General features: G+C 41.8%; 1 protein-coding gene across 5 annotated transcripts in view; it reads right to left on the bottom strand.

The window, feature by feature from the left end:
* Positions 1-19679, bottom strand: part of Ctnna3 (catenin alpha 3) — a 1580538-nt gene that overhangs the window by 1164246 nt on the left and 396613 nt on the right. For all 5 annotated transcript variants that reach the window (XM_021173456.3, XM_029482775.2, XM_029482772.2 and 2 more), the window contains one exon: positions 96-299. In XM_021173456.3, coding sequence (XP_021029115.2) covers positions 96-299 — 204 coding nt within the window. The remainder of the gene's footprint in view (positions 1-95; positions 300-19679) is intronic.

Genomic DNA, 19679 nt, shown 5'->3' with positions numbered 1-19679 from the left:
TTCAGGTGACTGCATCTCATACGTAGAAACATTCCAAGCCAATATTCAAAAGCATCCCAGGAAGATGCAAGTAGGAGAAGAAACCGATCGCCTACGTTACTCATGTACTCCGACAGCAGGTCCTGGAGCGCCTGGCGGATGGCATTGCACTCGGCGATGATCCGCTCCCGGTGGAGGTCCCTGGTGCAGGACGAGTCGGCCAACAGTGCGGCCCCACTGATGATGGCTTCTAGGCGTTTCTCTAGTGATGGTCTTACGTCTTCCTCTGTCACTGTGAGTGGGTTCAGGACAATTAAGCTCTGGGAGAAGAAAACATTTGGATGGTTAGGACTCTGTGGCAGTCCATTTTGTTTAAGCTTCCTGCTTAGAATCCAGACCGATGATGCTATTATCTACAGTTCACACACGAAGCTGCATGGCAATTATTATCCATCTGAATGATGAACGTTTTGTATTTAGGAGCTTGGGTTCTACTGTCAGACAGTCCTGGATTCAAATCTTGCCCTTCCTGCCCACCAGAGTACCTTGTCTCCCTATGCCTCCCTAACAACTATAAAGCCACAGTATTCCTGCTGCTTATACCCTAAAACTATCAGAACAGTTATGCAAACACCTAACATGGTGACTGGCATGCATGGTTAAGCGCAATAGCAGCATCTCCAAGCTGCCTGGCCATTTTTCACACACACTATCTCGTCTGAACACAGAGGATGCAGGCATCCAGAGTGATGGACCATACATTCCAGGGGCTCTGTGAGGCTGAGGGGCTCTTACCCAAGGTCAAAGAGCAAATAAGCTTTGAAGTTCAGACACATAACTCTTGTCTAATAATTCACAAGTCAATGTCACTTTCATTATACCTCCCTGTAAGTCCCAGGAGCTAATTAACTTTACCACTAACATATCAGAGAAAATTCTGGCTTTTAATTATTCATCTAAAAAGTAGAACTCCCGGGGGCTAAAAAGATAGCTCATCACTAACAGCATGAACGGACCCAGACACTATTACAAATGCCAAGAAGTACTGGTTGACAGGAGCCTGATACAGCTGTCTCCTGAGAGTCTCTGCCAGATCCTGACCAATACAGATGCAGATGTACACAGCCAAACATTGGACTGAGCATGGGGACCCCAATGGGGAAATTAGGGCAAGAACTGTAGGAGCTGAAGGGGTTTGCAACCTCACAGAAAGAAAAACAATATCAACCAACCAGGACACCCCCAAAGCTCCCAGGGACTAAACTACCAGCCAAAGAGTACACAGCCGGTACCCATGGCTCCAGGTAGATATGTAGCAGAGGACTGCCTTATCTGGTATTACTGAGAGGGGAGCTCCTTGGTCCAGTGGAGGCTTGATGACCCAGGATAGGGGAAAGCTAGGCTGCTGAGGCAGAAGTGAGTGGGCTATTGGGGGAGCACTCTCATAGATGCAGGGGAAGGGAGCAGGGTAGGGGGCTTGTGGAGTGAAAACTGGAAAGGGGGATAACATTTGAAATGTAAATAAATAAAATAACCAATTAAAAAAAAAAACAGCATGAATGACTCTTGGAAAGGATCAGCATCCAATGGCAGCACCCACAGTGGGCAGCTCACACTACCTGGGACTGGAGCTCCAGGAGATCTGGCGCCCTCTGCTGGACTCTATGGGCACCTGCACTGTACGTGTGCGCCCATATACACATTGACACATGTACACTCAAGTACACACATATACACACACACATATATACACACATACACATATGTATGTACAAGTGCACTCTCTCACACACACTGTTTAATTATAAGGCTAGGGTAAAGCAAAGAGTCACGTCTAGAGAGTCACACTTAAAAGAGTAACTCATTTCAGAAAGACAGGGAATCATGGTAAAGCACAGAGCCCTGAAACTTGCACACTATAGAATGTAATGTAAGCCAGAACTGGGATGTGCTATGGCATAGCTTCACTGTCTTATGGCACTCGGGAATCCTCCCTTCCAGGTTCTACTCCCTCAGCTTTTTTATTCTACTGCTCCATTTACTTGGACAAAAAAATAAAGGAGAACACAAGATAAATGCTTGCTAGCTGGCTCCTCATAGCTTGCTCAGCCTCCTTTCTTATAGTCTATCAGCCCAGGGATGGCACCACCCACAACAGGCTTTCCCCCATCAATCACTAATTTAAAAAATACCCTATAACCAGATCTCATGGAGCTATTTTCCTCAGCTGGGGTCCCATCCTTTCAGATGACTCTAGCTTATGTCAGGTTGACGTGAAACTAGTCAGCACAGTCACTGAACTATCTGTGGTCCCGATCTGCAAGCGCCAAGATAGGGCAGCTCTCTTTGTGTTTACCAATGAATGAATGAATGGAGAAACTGGCTCATACTGTGTGTGTGTAGATAGTGGTATACAGACATCCACCAGAATACCATATAGCCATAAAATGGGTACTCTGACATTGGTGACCATAGAAATGAGGCTGGAGGACATTAAACTAATTGAGCTAAGCCATACACAGAAACATGTACACATATGCACACACACACACACATACATGCATACTTGATACATGTGATATTAATTGTATGTGGGATATAGAAAATTCAAAATCACTGAGATACAGAATAGTATGGAAGTTTGCAGAGACTGTGTGGGTGGGTTCTAATTCTGAAGGTCCAAACGGGTGTTAAAGGGTCACCTCTGTATTTACAAAATATTGTTTCTTGCTTGTTAATGTATTTTAAGATTCTTTTTCAAAAATTCTGTACATGCATGTATGATTGTGTGTGTGTGTGTGTGTGTGTGTGTGTGTGTGTGTGTGTGTGTGTGTAAACACAGAAGTCCCTGGGATTGTCAGATATTCCTGGAGATGGAGTCACAGGCAGTCGTGGCCCAAGTGGCGTTGGAGCTGGGAAACAAATATGTCTCCTCTGCACGATCAGCAGTCTTAACTTCTGAGCAACCTTTCCAGGATGCTTGTTCATATTTTTAAATTTAAAAATTAACCAGAACCATACTCCTAATAAAATCCATCAGTCTTACAGTTTGCATGTGACAAGAATTTAAAATATATGTAGATACAAAGAAAAAAATCATTACACAGATGTTTATAGAAGTGTTAATAGTCACCAAAGCTTAGATGTAACTAAACTGCCACCAACTAGATAACAAATAAACTTTAGTGCATTAAGACTAGGGAATATTATTCAGTACTAAAAGGAGACTAGATGCCAAGTCACGAAAAGACATGCAGGGAAGATAAATGCATTCTATAGCTCAAGATGGCAGCCTGGAAATGTTACCTACATCATGGTGATTCCAACCTATGGCCCAAAGAAGGAAGGGAACTACGGTCACAGCAAAAAAGTCAGTGGTTCTTGGGATAGAAGGTGGGAAGGAACAAAGAGGTAGATAAAAAAAAAGGGTCTGACACAGCAAAAATACTTAGAATGGCAGTGTGACAGCGGTTGATTTCACGTACAACTGTCCTAACCCACGTGCCTACCTGCAAACTGTGGGGAGGACAGAAACTGACTAAGTGGCTCAGGTTCTGCAACTGTGCCACCCTTGCTGGAAACACCAATCATGGGGGAGGCCATGCATGTGTTGGAGCAAGGAAGTGTACATGGGGGTGCTGCTTGTCGACTGTATTATAAAGTCGAATTTTTCCTCTTAAAGGAAGGCAGAGATGGGTCAGCCGATGAAACACTTGCTGCAGCATGAACTGTCAGACCTGAGTTGTCTCTAAAACTCACCCATGGAGGGTTAGATAACAAGGAAACAAGCTCCTCTTATCTTAGTGCTAACAAATGGGAGGATTGTGCCCAGTGAGGTTCGCTGGCCATTGAGTCAGTCCGATGCAGGTTCAATGAGAGATCATGTCTCAGAAAACAAGGCAAGCAATTAAGGAGGACACCTACCTAATCACCTAATACTGACCTCTGGCCTAAACTCATACACACACACACACACACACACGCACGTATGTTCACACACACACACACACATGCACGTATGTTCACACACACACACACACACACGCACGTATGTTCACACACACACACACACACACACACACACACACACACATAAAAACGAAAAGGAAAAGACACATCTGACCTCAAGGCATCTAGGCTGTGCTCTGTATATGCATCACTTTAGATCTAATAATTAAAATGAACCATTCCCTCCCCTTTATACTGGGAAGGGAGTTCAAATAGTGGAGGCCTTTGTTTCAACTCTTATAAATAAGACAAATAAGATCTACAATTGTCACATAGGTTTTCAATTAATATGACTTCTGCTGACATTGTATGTATGCTTTGCTGCTCCGTTTTGAGTCAAGGTCTCATTCTATTGTTCATGCTGTCCTCAGACTCACTCTGTAGCCTGATCTAGTGTCAAACTTACCAAATAGCCCAAGCTGGCCTTGAACTTGAGATTTTTGTGCCTCAGCCGGCTCCATGCTAATATTCCAGGCATAAACCATGGCACTTGGCTTTCTCTTTTAGCTTTTGCTGCTGGGATTTATTGGACCTTACACACAGCAGGCAAAGATGTTACCACTGGACTCCTATCCTCAGGGATAGGCCTACCTCTGTGCCCTGTTTGCTAATGCTACTCTTGCCTTTAAATTCATTGGCATCTGTACCTGATGAATTCAGCTCTACACTATCGTGAAGGAGGCTCCATACCCAGAAACAGAATGTCCTAAAATACCACCCTATATGTAGCATGTATTCAGTTACTAATTCCATATGCATTTATTAATTACTATTTTTCAGATTCTGATCATGGCTTTTATCCCTATCTTCCAAAGAGGGCGGGGGGAGCACATCTAAAACAAATGGAATACAGCATCAATGCAGCTGGGAAAGTTTTCTCTATTTTAATGAACAGGATGTAATAAACCTTATTCATCATCCGCAAGCCACACACGGTGTGATGGGATTGATCGGATTTACATTCAAAACACTAAAACTCTCACACCTATCCTCCAAAGTGAAATTGCCTATCAAAAGAGATGCGGCTATGATTGTAATCAAGTACCAACATTCTTCACAAAAACACACACATACGCGATGCTTCAAGTTGGGAGATGCAGAAATAATAAGCACGTAGCATAAGTAATGCTCCCCTGGTAACTACATTATCAATCTTCGGAGTGAGTGATAAAAATGGAATAAAAGTTCTCCTTCTGATTACCAACAGAAAATGGCTCTGAGAAAACTCACAGGTTCTCCTATGCACGGAATAGCCCTTCCTTGAGTGCATTTCCACTTAATCTAAAGAATGGACAGTCCGGATACCAAAAAAAAAAAAAAAATGTGAGAGCAAAACTGTGACTAAACGCCTATAAATCAGCAAGATGACCAGCCCTCGTTCTGTAGAGCAAGCTTGGTCATGTAATACACCATACACGCACACGTTTGACTACTTGTTTGGCCATATGTTAAAATGTGAAAATTCATATTATAGAGAAATAGCAAATATTTGAGAGATAATCGGTAGACATTCAAAAAATTTACACACATAAATTCCTTTGATTTTGTCCCCCTCCTCTGTAGGATGAACGTAGAACATTTAAACTAAACAAGGAGATGTGAGGGCAGTTACATCAAAATACTGATTGACACCTCGGTCATATAGTTAATTTCACAAGATATAAGTAACTTTCCTGGGTACTTCTACCAGAGTTCAGCAGCCTGGTCTGTGTAATACACCATGCATGTCTGGAAGTCTTCCTGCTTTTGTCTGGGGATGGCTGAAACAAACTGGGCCTTGAAGGACTCTCCTCTTTTTAAAGCACCTCTACACAGGCTTAGAACATAGCACTCTGAGCTGTTGACTGGGTCGTTGGACTGCACATTATCACCACGATGTTGCAGACTGGAGCAATACAGATCAATAAAGAAATATATTAGGGTTTCAGTGTGGATCATCTACTTGGAAGCACATTTTATAGATTGAGTCTCTCTCCACAGTGGTCTGTTTTCAAATGGTGATTAACTTATTCTGTTTATAATGATCTCGGAGAAAAGGGTTTTTTTTTTTTTTTTTACATCCAAATGTTTTTATCACAGATTTTATGTGCCGTAAAAATATAATATGTGCTCTATTTTAATATCACCATTAGAATCAACCACATTGTCTCTGGCTATGTGTTCTAAAGGCAGAACACCTAATCAAATACAACCCTGTACAATGTGAGCAAACATTTGAATCATTCCTGTTGTTCCCAGGAGCTATGCCTGCAGAGTTCCCCAGAAAACACCTCATCAATGAAGATAGAGAGAAGAGAAATGGGTGGGGGGGAAGGGAGGAAAAAAATAAGGCCATTGGCACTTTATTTTTGCTTGACTCTATCTTGCACTCTTCTCAGTAATTATGTCTCTTGAGAAAAATAGCAGGTTAATTACAAGCCCTGGACTCACGGGTAGAACATGCACAGCAGAAGAGATAAAGGAAATGTAGTCACTATGGCACAGCTGTACTTCATAACTGTAGAATTCTAAAGGCCATGTCTGCCCCACAGTCTCATGAGGAATGATGAGAGGGAACACGCCTGCCAGGTGGAGACAATTTCTCAAGAAATCGTCTGTCAGAGCTGGGTGTGGTGGCTGGCTCATGCCTGTAATCTCAACACTCTAGAGGCTGAAGCAAGAGGCTCACAAGTCCCAGGCCCCATGCAAACAGCAAACCAAAACGAAAAAGCATCCCTCTGATGCTCTTGATGTGGTCCCCGCTATTTCCCCGTTTCCTCTAGAGCACTACTGTTTAAAGACTGGAGCTTCTGAATAATTTGAAATTGTATCCAGCTAACCAACTAAAAATGTCCTTGGCCTGATAAGAGTTTTAAAACCTGTTCTTTTCCTGGAGAGAAATGTACTATTAAATATAAATTAACTCGAATATTTCTAGCTAACAGGGCTAAGAATAAAATCGCAAGCATTAGCCTAAAAGTGCCACAAAGAATCATGATTTTTGGATTCCACATGAAGCTATGTTGTAAAACAACACACTTTGGATGAGGCTGTATTGACTCACATAAATATATATGTATATATACATGTAGATATGTAGATAGATAGATAGATAGATAGATAATAGATAGGTACTCTAGAGCACTATCTAAAAGTTCTTCCCATAATGATGAGATTTTCTATATTGACCATGGTTTGATATGGCTAGAATAGTCGGGGGCTGGTACAGATAAGATGTTGTTTTTAGGTTTTGTTTAATGATGATTAATTTTTAGTGACTAATCTAGTGACTAAGTTTTCATGTTCATTTTTGGGGCATGGGGTCCTTTTGCTGTCTCATCTCAGGCAAGTTCTAGCAGTTAAAACTTGATGACATTGGGCTCTGGTGACATCTGAGACCCACAAGGAGGAGCTCAGTGCTTCTGTCTGCCTTATGTTACTTAGGAAACCTTTCCTATAGCACAAAACAACTACCAGGGCCTATCTAGACCTACAGAGGTTTGTGTGCTATAGGCGAAGGGACTCTTTCTCAGAGGCTGCCAAGATGGCTCAGGAATAAGAGTGCTTGCTGAAGAGCTGTGAGGACATGAGTTCAGATGCAAATAGAGACAGAAAGGTCCACTCAGTTACAGTCTAGAGACAGTACACATCAGTGTGGAAGCAGAAACGGGTATCCAGAGAGGAAAATTTTGAAAGAAAGAGTGGAGATGATTATCAAAAGCAATATTCATTCTATTCTGATCTGTAGGGGAATTTTAATCCAGCAACGTGGTTGCTCTGGCAAGAGATCACATCCAAAAATATGATCTGGCTGGAATACACACACACCCTTAGCATATACCATAAACCCCTAACATTGAAGGTAAGTCTTGTTTGTAGAAGGAAGCAGCCATGTTTGAAAGTGATGCCTAACTGAGGGGCAAACAAAGTGGCAAATTGGAGAAAGGTTTGTCAGAAATGAGTCAGAAATAGGATATACCCAACTCTCATGAGAACATACAAGAAAGACAGGCAACTTAAGAGAGGAGCAAAAATAGACAGAGATAGACAGAGATAGACAGATAGACAGAGATAGAGATAGACAGATAGACAGAGATAGATAGGCAGACGGAGGAGGTGGTGGCAGATTTACCAGGACAGTTTTACAGAGACAGGTTGCAGGTAAAGACAGAATGAGTCAGATAATCAGAAGGATGCAGAAGATTAGAACAGATTGCCAGAGTTAGTTTGAGGTCAAGCAGAGCAGTTCAGCTAGAAGCCAAGAGAAGTTAGGTTGACTCAGTCAACTTGGAGAGGAGTTTGGGCCAAAACATCTGAATTAAACAAGCCAGCCAGCCCGAGTTCAGAAATAGCTAGAAAGGGTAAACTTATATAGCAATAAGCCTCTATCATGACAATTGCATGTGGCATATAAAAGTTACTTTTACATTGCTCCTTTTTACAACCTAACAGGGTATAAATATGTGACTAGAGATGTCAGTTCCTGGATCCCTTGCCTTTGACATTAAGGCCAGCTCTGGATAAATCATTGGATTGGGAAGTGACTGATTTTCTTATCTTCTTGCTTCACTTGGCACATAATGGCACATACAAAAGTTGACCAGGAAAGTTATTAAGCTGAGATTATTCTTTATATTGCTTATTTATATTTATAGTGCTTTGGAAATCTTACCAAAAATAAATAAATAAACCTCAAAAAGACAAAACTTTTCATTTTCCATTGAGGCTTTATCAATCTGATACAGATATCTGTTTTAATTGGTAAGGAAAGGATATGGGGGAAAAGAAGAGAAGAGAAATAAAGAGAAGGGAACAGGAAAGGGAGTGGGAGGAGAGTGAAGAGGGTATTGAGGACAGGGAAAGTAGAGACAGAAGAGATTTTAAAGGGAATCAGGACAAGAGTGCAGTGACTTGCCACCAAAGTCCAATGACCAGAGTTCAATCTCTACATGGTGCAAAGAGAGAACTTACTCCCATAGGTTATTCTTTTACCTCCACAGATGCAATATAGCACACACATACTCAAACATACACACACTCAAACATATATGCACACTCACACACACACACAAAAACACACTTGAACACACACACACATCCCCACATTCACACACATACACTCAAACACGCATACAAAAACACACAAACACACTCAAACACATTCAGACACACTCAAACATACACACTAGAACATATACACATATTCAAGCACATACACACAAACACACAGACACAAACACACCCAAACATACACACACTCAAACACACATACCCAAACATACACACACACTTGCACATACACTCAAACATGCACACACAAACACATAGACACACTCAATCACACACACACACATACTCACACACATTCAAACACACATGCACACACACAATCATAGATACACATGCTCAAATACATACAGACACACTCAGACACAATTTTTAAAAGGGACTTTTAAAAGTAGAGAAAATTGCTTAAAGCTTTGATGTCATATGCAGTTGGGAGCACGGAAGCCTGGTACAGCTGTGCTTACCAATACAGCAGGGCATTTGAGGGAGGGACCTGTGGATGATCAACAGAGGTAAAGACCCAAGGATTCCTTCAGCTACAACCCAGCTCCATCACTACAAAAGATTTTTAAAAGCCACTGGCTCCTCAGGCAGCACCCAATAGACATCTTCCTAAGATTTTACCCGACTTTTACAACTGTGACAATTAGGATGTAGAAAAAAACTAAAAGTGAAATTAGTACATCATCTACACAATGAATTATTTCTCAAGTAGATAACTGATTTGATACAGTGTGGTATTATTTGAGTATAGATGGCATGTTTTAAATTTAGCCACATATAATGCCATCAAGGAAATTTTCCAAAGCCAGACTTTTCCAATCAGGGTATTATAAAAAAAAATAAAAATAAAATTTAGAAAAAAAAACAGATTTACCATTATGTCTGCCAGGCAAAATTAGGATAATGGACTGTACTGGCTGGTTTTATGTGTCAACTTGACACAGGCTGGGGTTATCACAGAGAAAGGAGCTTCAGTTGAGGAAATGCCTCCATGAGATCCAGCTGTAAGGCATTTTCTCAATTAGTGATCAAGGGGGAAAGGCCCCTTGTGGGTGGGACCATCTCTGGGCTGGTAGTCTTGGGTTCTATGAGAGAGCTGGCTGAGCAAGCCAGGGGAAGCAAGCCAGTAAAGAGCATCCCTCCATGGCCTCTGCATCAGCTCCTGCTTCCTGACCTGCTTGAGTTCCAGTCCTGACTTCCTTTAGTTGATGAACAACAATGTGGAAGTGTAAGCTGAATAAACCCTTTCCTCCCCAACTGCTTCTTGGTCATGATGTTTGTGCAGGAATAGAAACCCTGACTAAGACATGAATGAACCCTTTCTCCCTTTTCCCTTTAGACAAGGAAAAGAGAAATCTGGAGATGAAAGCCAACACTGAGCAAACAGCTATACTTGTCAGGATAGCTGAGGGAGAACCATCTTCCTGGAAAGGATGGGCTGAATTGTATTCTGGAGTCAAACAGTTTTCAAATTCACTTAGGTTTGGGTTTTCCTACTGCCAAGGTTTGGATGTGATTTGTCCCCACAAAACTCTTTGCAGTTTAATCCCTGTGGGATGGGGTTGAGTGGTGACTCTGCCTACTGTTGGGCCTTTAGTGGGGATTTATGCTTTCTTAACAAGGGTAAATTAGTGAGTCAGAAGGACTATGTGGAGAAGGCTCTTCTCAAGTGCTTTCCTCCAGCCATGGGAACTCCTGCCCTCTCCCTCCCCCTCTTCCCATAGCTCCCCTCCTGCTCATAAACCTCCCTTTCCTTCCCCTCTCCTGGCCTCTTTCTTTCCCCCTTCCATCTTCTCCCTCACATTCTCTTCCCACCCTTGCCTTTCTACAATGAAGCCATCTCCAAAGTCTAAGGAGATGCTAGTACTTTGCTCTTGACCATGAAACCAAAGGAAACCTCCTTTAAATAAAGACAATCACCCAGCCTCAGGTATTTTGTTATAGCAACAGAAAGTGAAATAAGACACCTGCTATTCTCTGTTTGAAGATCAGACATGGAAAAATGCCAAAATACATTCTGAAATATAGGCATCAGAAGTGAAGAATAACTGTTTCTGGGAGCAGTGGATCATCTAGCTGCCCCAAAGAGGCTTTTAAAAGAAGGCAAGGCACTGTGTCTTCCCCCAAGAAAACACAAAATGCTTCCAAAGTTGGAGTTCTCTGCTGATATGCCTCTCCATCAGCATGAAACACAATTCTCCCTCTAACCCAGAGAATTTCTAAATAATCTGCTTGCCAAATTGAAGCTTGCTTACTTTAGGTAAGATGACCCCATCTCCAATTCACACACACTGAGACCAGTAAATAGGAGTTCACATCAAGTCAAAATTTTCTTAATCTTTCACCTGCTTAGGTGACTCTTTACAGTTCAAGGCCTCTGAGATGCCAATGGGCCATGGACCAGGCAGACAATTAATACTCAGCCTCTTGCTTTTCTGTCATAAATCTTCCTGACATCCAAAAGGAGGTCAATACATCCTTTGTATTCATCTGCTCAATAGCTGTGAAATAAACACTGTACGCTTTACACCTTATTGTGAACAATTTTAGTCTTATGCTTGAATCGGGAACATTCAAATTCTCATTATTAGAAATTGTCCACCAACCACTAACTTTCAAGTGACATGCCACATCTTATTTGTTCAGGATGTGTCAACTAACCTAGACCAAAGCTCCTGACTCTGGATCGCACACCTCACTGCGGTGGCTTTTGTTACTCGGTCTCCCCGATTATGATAGTTCCTACTCTGTTTGCAACAGGCTAGGAAAGATATAGGAACCCAGGAAAGTAAAGGAACCCCTCACCTGGCAGTCGAATGGAGGACCCTCAGCTGTGAAGAACTGAGAGTTCTAATACAATTCACAACATCTGGTTAAACTCTGGGCTCTCACCAGAAATACTGTTTGGAGTAAAGGACAAGTCCTCCTACAACTTGTACAACCCTAGATAGAGGATAGAATTCCAATTAAAGCAAATTGGATAATGTTCAAGTAAGATGATGTCAACTTCTGACCTCCAGATATATACATATGCATGTGTGTACACTCACACACAAGCATGCACACACACACACACACACACACACACACATACACGAGAGAGAGAGAGAGAGAGAGAGAGAAGAAAAATGTATTTCATTAAACAGCAACTTTCTCTTTGAGAACCCCACACCCATGCTTTCATGAGCATTTCATTTTTACCCTGAGCCTCTTTCTAATTTTAATAAACTCCAATTATACTTCATTTCTGCATCAAAGCCAAGGACCTAGTTCTGCCAGAGTTGAGGGTCCCTAACAAATTAAGAGTACTTCTCACTGCTTGGAACAATGCATGGAGCTGTGAGACTATCCCTGGCTGCTGGCGTGCTTATAAGAATGACAACATTCCCACGTCTATGGCAGCACTGTGAAAGACTTGTTCCGTGCATTCAAGAAGGACCTATGAGGCTGCAGAGATGGCTTGGCAGTTTACAAGAAGTAAAAATTACTCCTCTTGCCGAAGACCTATGTTAAACTCCCAGCATCCATAGGCAGTTCAAAGCCGCCTGTAATTCAGCAAAAAGGGCTCCGACTCCTACTTCTGGTCTCCATGGGCACGGGCACTTACGTGTGCGTACCCCCACACAGACAGATATGCATGCATGTAATTTGTAAAGTAATATTTGGAAAACTTAAAAAAAAAAAGTCTCTGCCTTCTACAGACCACAAGGTTTCCATGTGATACAAATGAGGTTAATCTACCTCCCATGGTGTAACTGCCTTGCTTCAAACCCCATAGGCACTGGCAGGCTGCTCACCAAATATAACCTCCAACAGATGCACCGCAGGTCCTTGCATCTGTACCCTATACATTTACACAATCTGCCTCTCCGTCTGCAGGACATAACATATGTCAGTAGATTGGCTTATAGTAGGCTTGGAGAAGAGTCAGGCAGAGTTGGCAGGAATCTCAAGTCTACTCCTTGCTTCCCTTTTTCCCTTTGCTCTGAGGCTTTGGTCTTTGCTCTTTTTAATTCTGGCTGCTAAATCAATCATTTAGATTCAGGCAGTCATTCCTGGCTAGCAACACTGAAATCCTGTGAACATATAGCTTGTTCACAGTCCAATCCACTTAGATGCCAGTAATCAACCTCAGCTAATAGGCTTCACTCTAATTGAAATTCCATCCTGCATCTGATGTGATGAAAGTGGAGCCTGTGTCCTGTGATGGGCACCAAGGACAGTAAAATTCAACCTGAAAATGGACAAAGAATTTTCCAGGAGCACCTGCCTGGTTCCTGGAGCTCCCTGCAAAATAGAAATGTGATGTTACTGTTGCAAATGCATTTTGGGGGACAGGGGGATGACCTGGTGTGGAGCCACAACCTCAGTTCAATCCCCAGAGTCCACATTAAAAAACAGGTGTAGTGGCACTCATCTGTAATCCCAGCATGCCTATTGTGACAAGGGAGGCACAAATAGAAGAAAAGGCCTAGAAGGTCGCTATCCAGTTAACCTGGAGTGGATAGCACAACAGGAGGAAGAGAAGAGGGAAGGCAGAATGAGGAAGGAGGAAAGAGAAAGGGTGAGGAGGAGGAGGAAAATGAAGAATAAGAGAAAGAAGAGGAGAAGAAGGGGGAGGGGGAGGGGAAGAAGTAGAGGAAGAGGGAAGGGGAAGAGGAAGAGGAGGAGGAGGAGGGAAATGCTGTCTCAACAAGATGGAAGGGAAGACCCAACTCTCAATATATGTCTTCTGATCTCCATATATGTTCTATGGCATGATGCCATATGTATGTGTCCCTATGCATGCATGCATAAGTGTATCTGCACATACACACATGTGGGCATACACACACATGCACATACACACATATACACACACACAGCTTTTTCAAAAATGTAGATGCATTCAGAATTTCAAGGCAGTGACATCAGACAAACCACACCCAAGACACCTTCTTGTAACTGGACCCTGAACGTTCACAGTTACCCACCAATAAAGCCCTCGATTTTTTTAGAAAAACATGAGAAATGTATACCGATACATGTGTACACATGTACACACACTACACACACACACAAGAGAGAGAAAAGAATATTTCCTTGAATGCTGATTCTGTCTGATAAGCTATTGGTGATATTTCCTTTATAGTTAATAATACTTTATCACATGGTTTTATTTTTGAATTGATAGAGGCTAGACTTTTCACTCTTTCCCCTGGACTCAGAAAGCAAACTTGAAAGTTCCACTCATATTATAGCACAAAACTTAATTGGTGTTAAAAATATAATTGCCTACCAATGCTGTTGACTTTACTATAGATACTAAAATATACAAGTAACATTTAAACAGGATGGCTTGGTCGCTGGATTTAGGCAACCCAATTTCTAAAGCTCAGCCATGGACATCTGCCTCTAACTAAATCTCTGGGCACTAAATTCCAGGAGTGGTTTAGCCACTATGTGATACATGATTATAAACTTCATTCGGCATCCAGAGAAACAAAGCCTAGAGCTATCCTAGGACCCACACTGCTAACTAGATTTTATCAAACACTTTGTCCTCGAGAATCTCTAAGTCGCCACTCTTCATACTTTGAAGGGAGTGAACAATGGATTCTTCCAAAGCCAAACTGGAACTTGCGTGATCGAATGCTACCAAAACTTATAACTGAATTTTGGGGGGTGGGGGTGAGATAGAGAGATTCTACATTGTCCTAGCCATCTTAGAACTCACTATGTAGACCAGGCTACCCTCAAACTCACAGAGATCCACTTGCCTCTGCCTCTTGGTGCTGGGATTAGTGCCATGTACTCCCATGTCTGGGATTTGTTTAATGTAAGAAATGGATTAGTGGCTCATGGGCTGTTTGACTTTCCTTGGTTTCATCTTACAATCTGAACATTTCTCCAATGGTCATCAATCCATTCCAAACAAGGTGCTGTTTCCAAAAGACAGACCATGTTACATTTTTTTAAGAAAAGCTTTCTAGACAGCAGGAACAAGAGTAAATATAATTAACTATTCATGTCACAAAGGTTAGGGTCAGAGACTGGCCCTAGTCCTAAAAAGGTGGCTCACCACTGACCCTCCATAGGCCAACTAAAGAAACAATGCTATAGAGCATAGACGACTTATTCAATGTGGCCACATTGGGATGAGGAAGTCAAGGGACCCCCCCCCCCAAGTCCATTTTCTGGGCACTGACATGGGGTTTAGGTTGACATAGATTAGAGGTATATATAGCTGGGCAGTCCTGGTTATGGTATGGTTCCATACACCATCAACTCTGCTCCAGTCTCCCTCATACAATGGTCTGACAAATAGAGCTATGTGCAATCTCTTCCCAGGAGACAAGCCCTCATGCCCCGTTTGGCTGGCATCAGGTTTCAGCCTTTTCCAGCTTGGGTCTCTGGAAGAAATTTCAAGTTTCTTGGGGACCACTGTTTCACAGGAAGGGCACAGTATCCCTTTATGATACCTTCATTACTGCCAGGACAGGACAGCTACAGCCAGGGTATCAGTCACTTACATGGCAAATGTAACCTTCCAAAGGCTTCATGAGAATCTAAGCTATCTACAGATAGAAAAAGGAGGCATGAAAGACTTTCTGGAAAGGAATTGTGACTACAAGGGATGATTAACTGATGATAAAGTCAGTGATATAGAGAGACTAGAGTGTTGTAAGTCCAGAACAAAACAATCTTGAGGATCTTAATCATTAATAACCATTTACTGCCCTCCTCTGTGTGTGACCTAGCATCTCTGGGACCATAGACAAATTAACTGTTCAGAATATACACACAGGTCCCTAGTTTTTACCAACTAGTGGGCTAAGAATGAAATCAGAGAGCATCTAAGGCCTACAACTGAATAATCGCCTACTTTTCTGCAACCTACCTAGCAAACATTTCTACTCATGAGCTTGAACTTGATGTATGGTTTTCTTTGCTCTGTGGCTATAAAAGCTTCATGAAACTGTTACCATGTTAGAATGTGGAGTAACCCAGGTCTCTGTTCTGGGCCATGGTCAATCATGATTTGCCTCCAGAATAAGCTATTTGAATGACCAGATAGGAAACAGCTTTTCTTTGGGGCTGTCTCCCTTCCTTTATTTCTACCATCTACCTTTTCCTGGCCTCATTGTCCTCTCGGTGGTGTGATGTCACCATTCTTCCAGGAACATCCTCCTCTTGTCGAAGCTTCCATTGCCCACCTCTTCCCTCTTGGCCACTGGAGTGCTCACAGGTATCCATCCTTTACTTATAGCTACCTGTCCATTTTCAGCTGTGTTGGGTGTGGTCTCTTTTATCCCATATTTGGAGTACTACCAAAATTTCTGGACTCCTTTTTCCTTTCTCCGTCCTCGCAAAACCATCTTCACAGCATGACCATGTTTAAATTTTCCACAACATCTCTTTGATTTTTGTCCTGGCCCTAATCAAATAGTCTTTATTAATAAAGCTCAAATTTGTTAGTCTGCCATTCGGTACGATTCCAAAATTTGGTTTCCAAGCCTGGTTAGCAACCACCCTCCTGCTATGGCTAACTGTCATATAGTGTTAGTGGGAGTAATCTGCAAAATATAATTTCATTACTGCTGGAAAGGGAAAATTCGGTCCTCTCTCCAATAGAGGAAAATATGAACTTAGAAATCTGATTTCTTTATGAAGGAAACAGACTTTTGTTAGAAAAAAATTATAAAGTTAATCTCTGACCTCAAAGTCAGGAGGAGACACATATGCTGAAATGTTTTAATCACTGTGAATAGGAAAGCTAATGTAGACTGATGTATGACCCATGAAACCTGTGTGACTGTCTCCAAGAATTCTACCCCACCCTGTTCTGCTATTCATGCTTAATGGCAAGCTCCTAAATGAAGAGTTTCTACTAGCTAAGTATTCACTTATTATTGAATAATCTTAGTCCTTATTTTTTGCCTATCCAAGTTATAAATGCTTATTTTAAAGGCATTAGAGTTTATATAATCCCTTTTATATAACTGTGAAAAGTCATTAAATAGTCTATCCAAATCTTCCCATCTTGTACGGCTTTGCTTGGTTCTTTTCCATAAACGCATGGCTGCTTGCTTCTTGCTATCAAAGAGCCTTAGGATGAGATTCAGCAAGCAGAATCCATCTTACATCAATTGTGCCCATGAGTGCTTAGGAAAGAGCATCTCTGGGATGATACACAAAGAACAGTTTATTTGTTTCTTAATAGGAGAAAAGGAAAAGAGTAGACACACACACACACACACATACACACAGACACACACACACACACACACACACACAGAGAGAGAGAGAGAGAGAGAGAGAGAGAGAGAGAGATTTTTCTCTAGGACAAAAAGGAAAACCCCAGTCCCTAAAGACACCGCCATTCTCTTTCCATCCTTGACTTGGGAAAACCTTGCCACTGTAATCCTTTCCCTGTTCTTGGAAATATGGGCTAATCTTCTTTAGAGCTACCTAAGCTTCTTACCTGCCTTTCAGCCCTAGAATGTTTTTCTCAAGGACCCTAGAGCCATCTCTTTGAAAAGTAACCATCAAAGGAGGTAGTGTCCCAGTCTTTCAGGGACTGTGGAAAGAGAGGAGCCGGAATCCTTCAGGTGTCTAATTCCAGATTCCAGAGCTACTTCCTCTCATAAAAATATAGAGCATTGTTTTCCTTTGAACAAAAACAAAAAGCAGGTGTAGCTAGTGATTCCAATCACTAGGTGATTCAAAATAAACTATGTTGACAAAATGCGCAGCCAAGGCCTCTTATTTGAGACATAGCTCTCTGATCAGGCCTGCCTTTTTTGCATGACTCTAATTTGCATGGCTCCTATGTCCATGCCAAAGACCTCCGCAACTGGGGATTACATGCACAGAACTCATGCTAAGCTCCCAGGTCTGTTCACCAGCTGTGTGTTCTGTATGCCTTTACATGATGTCAATTGAAAGCAGGCAACTCCATATAAAAAGACTTCTAAACAGAGAAACACTCCCTCCATAGTCCATTAGCCTGTGATTTAGACAGTGACTGCTTATTCTTAGCTCTGGAGCACAGATTCAATGCCTAGGATAAGACACAGATTCTAATTTCAATACGGCACAGAACAAAGTGGAAACAGGACAGATATCTAATCAGTATCGGTGAAGAACTGACTGCTGCAACACTCATATACAAATACTTTATACGAATTTGTTTGGAGCTCTCAGAACAGTGGTTAAGATCACTGACTGCTCTTCCAGAGGACCTGGATTCAATTCCCAGCACTCACATGGCAGCTCACAACTGTCTGTAACTCCCATATCTGACATCTTCACACAGACATACATACAATCCAAACACCAAGGCACATAAAATAAAAATAAATAAATTGTTTTTAAAAAAAGGAATTTGTTTGGGGGATTTATTTTTATTTTCTGCCCTCTCCTTTTTTAAGAATCTCCTTTTAAAATCTACTGTTTTGTTTTTCTTAAGTCTGGGAGGAAAAATACACTTATCATTTTTATCACTAGCCAATTAAGAGCTTCTTCTAAGCTTGATGGCAGATTCATATTGCACAATATCACATATAACATGTGTCTAAGATTCCCAAAAGGCCAGGAGCACGCACGGTCTGCTAATGAGCATGCATGTATTTTACTTACAGGCTACTTAATCGCTTCCATGTTTAATCATCAAGATAAAGGAGACCCTGTCCATCCTCATTAGGTAAGCACTTATTACATGTATTAAAATCTCACCAGGTTCTTAAATACTGGCAATTCGTTATCTTTTCAACTATAAGTAATTATTTGTTGCTCAGTACTGTGTTAGGCTGTGAACAATATAAATATGAGTAAAATATCCATCCTCCATTCATATAACTCACCACCTACAAGAGAAAAATACTATGTAGTATTTTTATATATAAAATAGACAGACAGGCAGGCAGGCAGGCAGACAGATGGATAAGTATACAATATAATGGTCCATCATTTGTCACACAGACTATCATTTGAAAGAAGCAATTGGTATGGGGTGTCAGGAGAAACCAATCCAGGTTATTATACCTCTCCTAATTCTTGCTCATTTGACCTCTCACAAGTTATCTGACTTGGCAGGTGAGTCGCTGGCTTCTCCGGGGTCAGAGTGAAATGGACAGATAAAGACTGAGCACTACAAATGCAGAGTCCGAGAGCACCCAGCACAGTAGCTCAGATGGACACACTATGGCTGCCTCTGCTCAGACTTACCCTGCTCTGCTGTGCTTCATTAAATGTCATCATTGAGTACATCATTTGTAAAGAGAATGTATGGACAAACACGATAATCGTGCAGCATACAATATCAACCGGCTTCAGGAAAGGAATGTGCCCAGTAGCTTTATACCTTCCCCTCTCCTTCCTGTCCTAGGTTTTGCATGATCCTTTCCATTCCTTCTACAGTTTACCAAACACTAGTTCCATTAAAAAAAAAAAAAAAAAGTATGTGTGTGTGTCACTAGGCAGTGATGGCACATACCTTTAATCCCAGCAGTTGGGAGGTAGAGGCAGGCAGATCTCTAAGTTTGAGGCCAGCCTGGTCTACAGAGTGAGTTCCAGGACAGCCAGGGCTACACAGAGAAACCCTGTCTCGAAAAAACAAACAAACAAACAAAGTATGTGTTTACTGTACATGCTATTCTGAA

This window comes from Mus caroli, unplaced genomic scaffold (genome assembly GCF_978045245.1).
Source record: "Mus caroli unplaced genomic scaffold, Mus_caroli_1 scaffold_9, whole genome shotgun sequence".
NCBI classification, from domain to species: domain Eukaryota; kingdom Metazoa; phylum Chordata; class Mammalia; order Rodentia; family Muridae; genus Mus; species Mus caroli.
The sequence above is the reverse complement of the archived record's forward strand: the minus strand, read 5'-3'. Positions and strand labels throughout refer to the sequence as shown.